The following is a 12,772-nucleotide window of genomic DNA, read 5'->3' as shown; positions in this document are numbered from 1 at the left end:
TGCATACGCTAACTAAATATTCGGGTGAATTAGAATTTGTCCCTGTGAATACTTCACCAGAAATGACCTTGCCTGATCTGGTTAATTCAAGCTCAAGTGCAGCCTGTTGAAATCTCCTGATAATAACATTGACCTGAACATCCTGCCTGATGCTGCAGGACTGTGTCTGCAGAAGCATAGCAGGGCTCTCCTCTCAGCTGCCTCCCAGCTTGCTGTGAGAGATGCTGCCCTGCTCTGTTGACTCATGTGGAAGGTGTGGCATGTTTTGACCAGGAGTGGAAGGGCGTAAGAGTTGCAGAAGAGTGCAGTGGAGTCTGAGACAGGCCCTGCAGGGAAATCAATCTTATGGGAAAGCGTAGGTTGAATCTTGCATTTTTGCTATGTGAGTTAACAAGCAAGCTGACTACCAAAAACGGAGAGAAATTGGACTTATACCACAAGCACACATAAACTGCTCATTGGCTTACGCTGATGCTGGATGCTTCAACTACGGATGCTATTCAGCTGCTAATTTGTTCCACAAGTTACTACCTTGCTTCACCTTGAGCATGTTCAGTTCAGTAGTACATTGTTACAGGGACTTCCAATACCTGACTAATCTGGCTGAAAAAGAGAAGGGCTTTGCTAAATGAGCTCATGCTTGGGAAACCCAAAACGCATGTTTACCTTTTGCACATGTATTGTGTACCTAGCGCTGCTTATTAAAGCAGTTGTGCATGAAAATATCTGATAGTTGCCATCTTGAGAGCCCTGGGTGCAGAGAGAGTGAGTTTATCCAAGACTGCTGTGCCAAGCACCCTTTCAGGCTCAGCTGAAGGACACTCTGGTCATTCCAAAGAAGAGCACCTACTTAGGAGGCTGCTGCTACAGAAAGTGCCACAGCTTTGAAGAAAGCTTATCTTAACAGGGTAGATGTCATGTGCCTGAGAAGAAACAGTAAGACTTCTGCACAGGGTTTGCTGTAGTGACTGGTTTATAAAAGAGAGAAAACAACATAAAAAGTCCAAACACCAAAACTGCCAGAGTTTCCCCTCACTATTTAAGATAGAAGGTTTTTCCTTCTGGATGTGAAAAACTGGCCTGCATAGAAGTTCAGCCTACAAGGGAAATAGCGTGCATGTAAATGGCAAATCAGTCCGAAGTATCAGTTTTCCCCAGTTAAATGGGAACTTTTCTTGCTTAGTCTGGACAGCAAACAGAAAACATGGTAAGTGTCTGGGAAAGGCAGTAAGAGAAGTATCTACACTTAAATTGTGTATACTACTGAAAACGGTTGAGTGCTCCTCCAAATCGGCGCTTAGAGACAGTGTGCTAAAGGAAGACTTTCCTGATCAGAATGTGGTGGAAGCTTAAATTCAATCTGATAATGTAGAATAACTTGGAAATTTCCCAATTAGCTTTTTTTTTAATGAGTTAGTGGACTTGTCCACTGTGTTCTGTGACTCTGATCTACAGAACGACATAAAGACACAATAATTCCTGTAAAGTTTGCACTGCAGCCTCTGGGAGGAAATACTGTAGCTCAAAAATGCAGCCCAGACAGAAACTTCTGATATGGTAGACTTCAAATACAAACTGTCCTTTCAGAACAAAGCCAAGTTAGCTTGAGGGGTTGCAGTTTGACATCCAGCATTTTGAACCCTCTCCCATATGATTTGCTTTGATTGTGTAGTACCATGGAGTACCTAGATGAGATAACAAGCTGTCACTCTTATCTCACAGACTGGAATATTTTCCTTCAACTTGACATTCACAAGCTGTGATCAGGTGGCAATGCTGTTGTAACTGTAGGAGTAAAAGGCATTTATGCAACTTTCAAGTGCAGTTGTCCTCTGAAGAACCCATCAGTGACACTGTTTCTGTTAATATAGAGACCTATTTCTAGTTTCCAGCTCCATAAACGCTCGAGATCCAAAAAGCTCAGTTGACTTTCTACTCCTTTGTCAAATATACAGGTTTTGCAATTTTAGCTCTAATTGCTTGTATGGGGTTATTACCACAGTGCAAGTGTCCTCAGTGCATTTTAGCTTTCCCATTTTGCAGGCAGGATGCAAGGTTGCTCCCAGTTTGTCACAGACCTTCTCATCCTTACTGAGAAAGTAGGTAACTATTATATTTGTCAATGAAGTTCTTCTCCTAGTGATCAGAGCTACTGTCACCTGGGTAGGATAAGCAAACCAGCACTCACTATTTTGAAACATTAATAAATACCAAATAGCATTTCTCTGCATACTCCCCTAAGGGAGCCAGTCCTATCAGCATACCCAGATCATGTTACTTGTACCAAAGACAGCAGTCACTGACTGCTTTCAGTCAAAATGCATGCAGAAGAGAGTGAAGCCATGGTGTGCCACTCCTCCACCTTGTACATGAGGATACTTAAAGGATTGACTCAAAACATGAGATACTAAATGGGATCTGCCTCTCAGCAGCTTGGAGAAGACTTAAAACATGCTCTTCCAGAGAGTTTCATGACCACCTGGCTGTGATTGTCATTGGGACCACTTGACCACTTTTCTCCACTGATTAAGTAATATAAAAGATAAATACACTTCTGTCAGCAGAGATTGGCACCCAGGGATGATTGTCACACTGTGGACCTATGGAAAAGGAATTCTTACATGCCACCTAGGAAAACTGGATGATTGGGATTGATTAGGTGAAAAGGAGTGAGGATGACACTCAAGCTTTTTTGGCTTTCAGTTAATGACCCAGAGCACATGTGGCAATCTGTGCAGGACAAATGAGGTGATGTTACACCCTTCAATGTATCTTCAGTCATGTGAGCACCTTATCTAATCAGAGGTTCACACATATAGTTTGTGGACATCTCCACAAACTATGGCTTTACAGCCTTCATAGGTTTGTGTATCTGTAACTGCAAATAATCCGTGCTGCTCACAAGAGAGGAGTCCGAGAACTCTATCATCTGCTTTACCAGTATTGTAAAGAGAAAGATTTTGGGGTTTAGATTTGTATGTTAGGGTATTGTGTATTATAAATATATTTATATGTTATACATTTAGATTCTTAAGAGCTGAAATAAAAATCAAGACACAAGACTTTAGCTATTTTTACTATTGCCACAGATATTGGAATCTATCTTTACATCCTTGAATTAGTCCCATTTTCCTGTTCAGGAGCTTGGGGCACAGAAATTCATGCCAGACTGCTAAAACAGCTGAGATAGCAGTCCAATAGCCTAACATTTCTTTCATGGGTAAGGCAATCAAGCAACAGCAACTTGCATTGATGATACTTTGAAATGGAATCATTGGATGAAAGAGGTAATCTTGTCCAACTTCTGTTCAAAGCCATCCCAAACAGATCAGGTTGCTAGGGAACTTGTTGAGCTCTGAGTATCTCAAAGACATTCAGAGTTTCCAGCCTCACTGGACCCAATGTTCAACAACCATTGTGATGAAAACACTTTTCCTAACACGTAATCACGATTTGTCCTGTTGAAACTTGCCTGTTGCCTCTTACAATGTCAATGTGTGCCTTTGAGGAGGTCCTGGCTGCGTCTTCTCTACACCCTCCCCTTAGGTAGCTGTGGGCTGCAATGATACATCCCCCCACACCCTAACCCTTTTCTTCAGGCTGGACAAGCCAAACTCAGCTTCTCCTGCATCATGTGCTCCAGCTCCTTAACTATCTTGGTATAGTAGACTGGACTCCAGTGTGTTTATCACTGATTTGTGGCTCCTCAGTACATATGTAGTTCACTTTTGCAAGCCCTGAATACAGGGGTATAATTACTGCCCTAAATCTGCAAAGCCAGACCAGTGTAGAGTTCTCCTTCTCTACCACAAGGGCATACAGCTGAATGTTTTTATTTGTTGTCCACCAAGACCCCTAGGTCTTTTTTTTCCTCTGAAGCTGGTCTCCAGCACCCAGCAATGTCATTCCCTCCCAGGTCCAAGAATTTGCATACTCGCTTTCCAGGCCTGTCCTTACCTCTTTCCTGTTTGGGAATAAGCATATGTGGTGAACATTGCACTGTTTTAGAGGGTATTTTTACTTTATAAAGAAAGCTACTGAATTCTCTAACTGAAAGACCACTGGTTCATAATCTGGACAATTTGCAGGTGTGGTCATGTGCTTGTAGTAGAGCAGTATGTTAGAACAAAGGGTTGGTAGGAACATTTATCCCTCTCTATGTGGCCACCTAATTGATTTTTGCTGAATATTCTCATGTGTTTAATTTTCTCCACTCACTGTAAAGAGAGATCCAAAACTAATCCTGCAGTAGAGGGGGCCCATATAATCTCAGAAACCCTAACTGAGCTGCCTGCATTTCTCTCAGGCATATCTAGAAGTGTATGGACTACATTGAAGGGTGCCATTTAAATAGAAGTTACACCTTAACTTAAAGCCCTTAAACCACCTTGTTCTTCTAAACATTTTCCTGGTCCCAAAGCTGGTACTTTTTGTATTCCTGAAGCAGTTCTGAGAGTCTTGCAGTTTGCTGCAGCTGCCTGGATAACACTTCTATGGAAGTGTTGTAGTTTATCTTTGGACACTTCCTAACATGCTTGCTCACCAGGCTTGTTTTCAAAGAATTCAACATATTATTATGCCATTGGGATTACTTATGTTAAAATTCAGGTGGTTTTTTTTGTCCTAAAAAAAGCATCAGAAAATGCCTTGGATCAAAACACAGTCACAGCTTTGGGGGGTTTGAACTCTGGATATATACTTTATTGCTTTTTCCTTGACCTTTCTTTTTTACTGTAAGTTGCTAGTTAGCCTATAAAAATTCAGCTACAAATGAGGCTTAACGCTGGCACAGGAAGTGATAAATATACTGAAAACTGGACTGAAGCAGTTGCTGCCAGCTATTATCCATGACTCTTAGTCCTTCTATGTTGAACAGGGAAAAGCTGATGTGTGTTCTGCCATAGCTGTGTACCCACTAGTCTCCAGACCATACCTGGTACCCACTGGCACTAGTCTCTAGATCACATCTGAGGAGTTTGTGTCTGCTTTTAAGGCTTAATATTCCAGCCCACTCAGTGGGGTTTTCCTCTGTACTGTTTCTGGCCAGCAATACCAGCCAGTGAGATCCTGCTCTCCCGGTTGTGCCAACCCAACTGTTGATGGGGCCATGATGTGTACTGAAACAGGGAGTTGTCCCAGATTTATTTTTATTTTTTTAATCTGGAAGAAAAAAGAACACAAGGAACTTTGACATTAGATCCCTTTCTGCATCTGCTTCAGGGAAGACTGGACTCAGAGTTGATCCAGCAAAACAAAGAGGAGCTCAGAGATATAAACAAGGAGTAAGCAGTTAGAACTGGAATGCCTTAAAGCAATATTATTGCCAAATTCTTCATAATGTGAAACCTTAGTCAGTGCTGGCTTTTCATGCCTCACTATAAAACATATGCATCACCACAGCCTAACTTTGTTTATTAAAAAGGAAGTATTAAAAATAAACATCTCAAGTGATTCTAGTGTATGAAACAAAACAGAAACCTGATCAAGCCTAATTACTCTTAAACCAAGTGCATTGTAAGACGGTATAATACCTACCAGAAATCAAAATACATAGTACACACAGAAGTGCATCAGTAGTAAACTGCAGTCCAGTGTGCAAACCAGAGAGAAGTGCCAGTCAGAATTGGTGATCGTGTTGGATGCCAAAGCCAATAGACATAAGCACTGACTGAGCAAGTAGATCACATGTTTAGTTAGTGTGATAGAAATTGAAATGCAGATATCAATGACTCTGAACCAAACTTTAAAGAAAACGATGCCTACAATAATTGAAGAAAAATTATCTCTTTGCTCCTTTTTAAGAAAACAAACTTTTTTGGTTGAAATAGGGCTAAGTAATGTGACAGCCTGCTGCTAAACACGAAGAATGATAAATACACATTCTCATCTGTTTGTCCTATTAGGTCTGCCATCTTATGCTTGATATACTGGTTTATCATTGCTTGTGATGCTGAAAAATAAAGTTTGCCAAATCTGTGTCACTACCTAGAATCATATGAACTGAGCTCTGCTGCACCCTTTTCAAGCTGGAAGATAATGACTGCATCTCAAAATTACTGGGCAGGAAAACAGGGAAGGTATTTGTTATTAGGAGGAGGGCAGATAGGCTGCTGAAAAAAGGTTTTAAGCGCATTGTGTCCAAGGCACTTGTATCTTGGAAACACCAATTTACAAATGGCAGAGGAGGGAGAGGAGAGGACAACAGAATTTGGTCACTGCCTTATAGGGAGAAAAATCTAGTTGCATCCCAAGTGGTGTAGAAGCCGTCTTGAAAAAGGATGCATATTCTTTCCTACTAAGCAGGACATACTTGGATTTACTTTATATGTAAATGACAAAAAAAGGATTGGTTGCTTTGTAAATGAGAGGGAGGGAACAGTTTTATAAAGAAGTCTCTAGGACCTTTTTCATGCCAACAGATGACTTGGAATCAGAGGACTGGCAGAGAAGCAGAACTGGGACAAAGCTGTGTTGGAAATGGCAAGAGCAAAACAGGTGGGAAACTTCTGTGTGCTCGATATCAGCATATTGAATCTTCTGGGCCTGCCTTCCTTGTGAAGCACTCCAGGTCAAACTAGGTTTCTCATGGTTTGGAGCTGGAGATAGTGCTAAACTCAGCCGTTACTTGATTTCTTTGCTTTGAGTTTTGTCTTTCTGCCTTCCACATTCTACTGCAGAGCATAGTCCTGAATAGGTGCAGAGGACTTACCCTGGAACAGTGAGACAGGGTAGGGTTGGGCTGTTAGTTAAGAGTAAGTTGAGAAATCTGCCGAACTCTGAAGCATCTGGGGGTTTATGTTTTGGTTTTTGTGATTCATGCCCAGCTCATAAAAACAGCAGTTCTTTCCTTTGGTGCTGGAAGCCTTAAAATGAACCTTTCAGTTCACATTTCAGCAGGAAAGCATCATGTAAATAGTGATATACACTGTTTTCTGTTTTACGCCGAGTTTGTCCATTTCTGTAATTTGTCAAGCTGCTCTCCACTCAGTAAATACTTGGATAGCAGCCACAAGGGGTTTGCTTGAATTCTTTGAGTTGCTAAAAATAAGCAGGTTTTGAAGCTGTTGTCTGTAACCACTGAGGATATTTGAAGAAATAATAGGTGACTGTTAGCCTATATTGCAAATAATTTTAATGCAACATCGTATTCTCAGTCCTCAGCAAGGGGGAGGGGGGCTGGTAGGAAAAAAGTTCTTTTCAGTGTGGAGGAAAGCATCCTGAGGCAGAGTAGCAGAAGGCAGCACTGTGCCCACATGGGAAACACACTTCCTGGAGACAAAGCTTTGAAAATACATCATCAAATGTACTAAAGGCATTTGATTTTAAACCATGTTAATAACATTCTATCCTAACTTTTCCCCGTTGATCATTCAAGCTAACAGCTATAGGTATTACTTTTCATAGTATGACTGTATGTAGTGCTTCTAGATGCTGTTGTACCTTGTTTTCTGCAGATCACTTCTGCTATACTGTCCTTTTTTCACTTAGTTGGTTTACTTTCGGCCTCTTTTCTCGCATCCCTTTTGCCCAATCCTTGTTTTGTTTGTGGGAGTGTTTTCTTTCATTGGCTAGTATTCATTCAAAATTGAATTAATATTTTTACAGCATCTCAAGGGATATTGTCACAGAAGCTCCTCTGTGTCAGTTTGTGTGAATGGATTCAACAGGTAATTAAGTTTGTGGATGTAGCAACAGCTACCAGAAAATAAGTTCATGGGGAGGGAAAGTATGCTCAGAGAAGGGAGTACGTGAAAACTTCCTGAGGCCAGATATGCCCTGAAGAGCACTAGTCCTGCTGAATCCACTGAATATCCCAAGAGCCCATAAATTGAACAACAAGAGTCTGCCAAACCTGTCCAAGTCTTCCACCAGCACACGCTAGCATCAACAGCAAGTTGTGTAACTCAGCAGCACCTGGGAAAGTGGCAAACAGGCTACAGGGCTGTATACACACTATAAAACAAGGAACCCTCTGAGGGACCTTCTGATTGCTTACCTGAAGGCCAGTGGTCACCAGTCCAGCACTCTGGCTGGGCTTGGCCTCCTGACTATCACTGGAGCAGGATAACATGAGAGGTTGTGGGACTGGGAGAACTGGATACACTCTGCAAATAGTCATTGGCTATTAATAAAACCTGCTCAATTCTGTTAATAGCTTAACCAAAACATTCTAATAAACATTGGTTTGATTCCCCCAGTGCAATTCCACCATCAGGGAAACAGATAATGTAATACAGGGAAATTGCAGCTATGCCTAACTTTAAAACATTACTCAAAGCATAGTTTCTATCCTGAAAAAATGTATAATCCCATTTTCTTATCTGTTTCATTACATGGGATTTTCTGGGATTCGTCTTTCAACTGTTCTTAAAGACATATGTTTTTTTTCCTGTGTTGTGAGGTCTTTTCCATTTTCCTGATTCTCTAGATCTTTATACTCTTGTTTTTTACCCCTTGACTTTTTTGCTATGTTTTCCAGTGTGGAACAAGTAATTTCTTTAGATGTCTTGGTAGGTGACTCTTGAGGAGATGGGAAACTATTTTACAGTCATTGCAGCTTCCTTGTATTGGGCAGTTTTGAGGAACTGAATTGTGCTTGCTGGTTTATGTAGAGCAGTTATGTGATGCCAGCTGAGAGCTGTGTATGGCCTGAAGTGCAGTGGGAGGAAACATGGCATCCTTTTCTTTTCTGTTGATTGTTTTCACTGCACACCTTTATCCCTCCACCCTTCCAAAGTAGACTCCAGCTCCCCATCGTTACCTTCTTCACACCCACTGACTAGGACCTCTACTACATTCCTTTGTCCACCTAAATTAAATTCCACCCTAATGAGCCTATGTTTCCTACCACTCCCTTGCCTGGGTGCTGCTCCAGCATCTCAAGCCAGAAGTACAGGTCGAGGTGGTGGCATGGCTTATGGACCAGGTGGAGACCTGGCAGCCCTGCTGCACACAACAGCAAGTGCCAATTATCTCATCTGGCCATAATCATTGCACTGTAGCTCAGGTAAATACCTGTATGCAGGCACAAAGTCAGGAGCTGTTGCTGAGGTGTTTGGTTTGGTCAAACCAAAGAGGATACTGTACAAGTATCATCATCAGTTTCCAAGCTTTAGGAACCTCTGCTATGGAGACATCTTTTATTTTTCCTGTAAAGCTATATGAATGAAGTTCAGTATGGCTGCTTCTCATCAGAAGTTGTTGACCAGAACTTCTAACCATAATCTTAAGAGCATCCCAACCTTACAAGTTACTGGGCTAGTACTGTTATTTCCCAGCAGAGTTCAGGGGGGTCTACTTGAGCCAACATAATGTGATGGATTTGCTGTTCCTTTGCAAGTGGATGCCTGAGGTTTGTCAGCTGTGCTGGGATCACTTTCCACATTAAACAAATGGAGGAAGGATTAGAAAAAAGTAAAGGAAAGCTTAAGAAGCTTGGAGAGATTCAAAGAAATGGAACAATAACATGTTTAATAGCTAATTCCAATTCTGGTTTGGCTTTAAGGTAGCTTCAGCCTTCCAGTCTGCTAGCAGCCTTCCTAAGTTCTCTGCCAGGATGAGTCACAGCTCCTGGAGCTGGGATCCAGTCCTTTAGACAAGCCATCTTTAAAGGTCTGTTTACCTTTCCCAGATGATAATGAATTGGAGTAAGAATTGCTTGATGTTTCCCTCCTCTTAAAGCAGGGCTTTTGATGAATATAAATTCACTTGTGACAGCTTCTCACATCTCTCAGTCCTGATACAATCCGAGTACCCCTGGGATGCCATTTGGTGTAGTTTCATGCTGTTGTGCAGATAGATGCCTTTGGAATACCCCTCCCTGCTGGGCTGTCTCAACTAGTTGGCTAGGAATGCAAAACAAGCAATAACCAGAGCCCTGGTCTGACTGTAAACCATTATTTACCTGGTAGGAATGAGATTTTCTGCTGACTGAGAAGGTGAATTGAGAAACTTAGCTGTGTAACCCTAGTATGTAATTCATGGCAAAAATTTAAACCCATGTATGGTTGCACTTGCTTATGTTTCTGTAGCCTGTCTTACAGCACTTGAGAGAATGGATGGGAGGTCAAATCTAGCAATTGTAGGAGACTGCATCTAGGAACACAGAAGGGAATGGACCTTAACTTGGCTGCTACAAGTAGGCAGCATCACGACTTTGTTGCTAAGTGAGGCACTTCAAAGGATTGCCAGTGTGTTTTGTGTTGTATTGGCGAAGACACAGGCTTTCCTGGATATCAGCTCATGTGTTTCTCAATGGTAGACTTTTTTCCTCTGAAAAGCTGTTCAGGCAAGTACTGCAAGGCCCCATTTGCATGACACGATGGTCATAACTGATTGCCTGTGCTCAGAAGAAGCCTGGTCAGATGGAGAAACAGCAATGTGCCTGGCAATTATGAATAAACTCTGAATGTAGCTCTGCATAAGGGAGCTCATAGATTTGCCACTATATCAGAGGGACATCTGATTGTTGTGCAGACGTTAGACACTGAACCATTGTGAACACAGCTGAATTAGGGTATTGTAACGTAGGACTTCTCTTGCTTTATTTTTAGCATACAGCTATTGCATCACTGCCCAGCCGACATGGACAAAGACCATTCAGTGAGTCTTTTCTTCTTGTTTGCTCGTTGAACTAAAGGTTTTCATGTTTTCTTTCCAGTATCAAATTGCTGCAAGGAATAGTTCAAGCCGGCAACCAGGGAAAGTGTTTGGATGCTCAAAGTAAGTATGCTCATGTGTTTCTATGTGTTTGTCACAGTGCTTGTGACTGAGAAAGTACTCAAGAATTTGTGTTTGATGTCTGGAAGGCAGTAGCTAGATACATTTGGTATCAATAAGAAGCAGTGTTCCTTTGCAATATCCTTGACTGCATAATTAACATTAAAGTCATCAGGAATTATTCATGAAACAAATGAAAGCTGAACTAGGTGCAACAGACCTTTTGGAAATAATTTGGAGTTTTGACTGGAATAAGAAAATGCTGACAGAAAGGAATGAAGAAAAAAAGAAAGCCAAACAGGTAGAAGACACACTGAAGGTGGATGATGAATCTAACTTCCATTTTGGAGCTTTGAGAAATACTGTTCTTGATGTTTTGTTAAATATTAGCTCTCCTGCACATTATTAGCGCTGCCTTCATAATGTTAAGAGGTGAAAAAGCAAACTACATGAAATGCCACTGTAGAGAATTAGTAATTAAAGCCAGATAGAGTTTGTAAAGTGCTCTCCCTTTTTTAATCTTCAACTATGGGCGTTTAAATCTCATCCCACCATAGCTGGATGTTAAACTACCCTGCCTCCAGCTTTGGTATGTTTGAAATCCGCTCAGGGAGTGAGTCACCTGCGAGGCGTGGGGAGACCAGTGCTATCAGGAGAGGGGAGGCCCACAAGGTGGCAATGTTTAGAAGGCCTTCGCAAGGAAGCGCTGGAACAGCCCTGTGCTTCCTGCGGTTGCTATCCCTTGCTGCCCTTGGATCATTACTGCTGCATCAGCGCTGTTAAAAGAGAACTCTTCACTGTTGCCAAAATGGAGCATAAGATTCCCAGTAATAAACTTCCTATTTGAACATATTCACTATGGACAGTGCTTGTCGTTACTGTGCTGGGTACTGTATGTGCCTCTTGCTTTGGCAAGGAGCGTGCTGCAGCATCAGTGGTTTGCAGTACAGTGTGGGGTGCTTTTATCCATAGCTAGTGCTGAAAACTACATGTAGTGCTTAAAATATGCGCAGCAGTGAAATAATGCTAGGACTGTATGATGAAGAACTTCTGTTTTTAAACATGCCATGGCATTTCTGCTAATGCTTGAAAATCTGTTATAGTGTCTAAATGCTAACTTTGGATGTAGGAGCATCTGGGTTTGCTGCGTTATTTTGTAGTTAAAAGTAAAAAGGGTTGTCTGTGCTATTTTAAAGGCTTGTTTCACAGTGAAACTCAGGGGTTTGCTCCAAGTTATTTAATGCCCTGGGGGAAAAGGGGGGGGAGAGAGGAGGAAACCCACCTAAATATGTTTGCAGAAAGATTTCTCTAGACACGTGATAGGCATGAGAAATTATTCAGGGTAGGTTCCATGGGAAATACAAGAATTGCATGTGTTCCCTGGCACAGACAGAGGTAAGAAGAGACTGACACTGGGAGGGGGAGAGATAAGTGAGGAGCCAGAGTTCAGACTCATCAAGTTGCAAGAGATGGCTTCTTTTCACAGCAATTAGAAGATAGGCAGGGCTCAAGTGTACCTGGAGAGTCTCAGAACAACAGTCTATAATTTAGAGCTGAAAGAGGCTTGTATGCCTCAAGGATGAAGCAACAGCTCTAGGCTACAGGAGACATCTAAGTGCAAGAACTGGGAAAATGTAAGGTCCTCCCTCTGTGGACATGCTCTTTCCTATGAAGGTGTTGCAGATGGAAGTGCAGCAGGACAGTGCCCTGTTCTGAGCCACTGCAGGTTTCAACTACCGCTTTCTACTCTTGCACAGAGTAGTTGTCACTGGTTGAAGTCAAGTTTTGTCACTGTGGTTATACTGGCATTGTCATGAGTACTTTGAAACAACAGGAAATCTAAAGAAAACTGTGAGCATTGAGATAGTGCACAGCCACAAAATAGACATTTATAAAACCAGACTGCATCCTACCTGTCTAATAGAAACTTATCTGACATGTGCAGATTTCCTGCAACGAGCAACCCTCTCTGTGAGGCAACAGCTTTGCAGTGTATTCCCTGTGGATTGCTGCTTACTGTGTAGCTTTTCCTCTCCAAATTCCTTAGTCGTCA

At 41.9% G+C, this 12,772-nt stretch overlaps 1 protein-coding gene across 2 annotated transcripts in view; it reads left to right on the top strand.

Moving 5' to 3' along the window:
- Positions 1 to 12,772, top strand: part of MAPRE2 (microtubule associated protein RP/EB family member 2) — a 104,074-nt gene that overhangs the window by 17,016 nt on the left and 74,286 nt on the right. For both annotated transcript variants that reach the window (XM_062633478.1, XM_062633475.1), the window contains exon 2: positions 10,661 to 10,722. Coding sequence is in view for 1 of the 2 variants with exons in the window: in XM_062633475.1 (XP_062489459.1) it covers positions 10,661 to 10,722 (62 nt within the window). In the remaining variant the exon portion in view is untranslated. The remainder of the gene's footprint in view (positions 1 to 10,660; positions 10,723 to 12,772) is intronic.

This window comes from Pezoporus occidentalis, unplaced genomic scaffold (genome assembly GCF_034315485.1).
Source record: "Pezoporus occidentalis ecotype Australia unplaced genomic scaffold, CSIRO_AGI_Poc_V1 ctg4, whole genome shotgun sequence".
NCBI classification, from domain to species: Eukaryota; Metazoa; Chordata; class Aves; order Psittaciformes; family Psittacidae; genus Pezoporus; species Pezoporus occidentalis.
The sequence above is the reverse complement of the archived record's forward strand: the minus strand, read 5'-3'. Positions and strand labels throughout refer to the sequence as shown.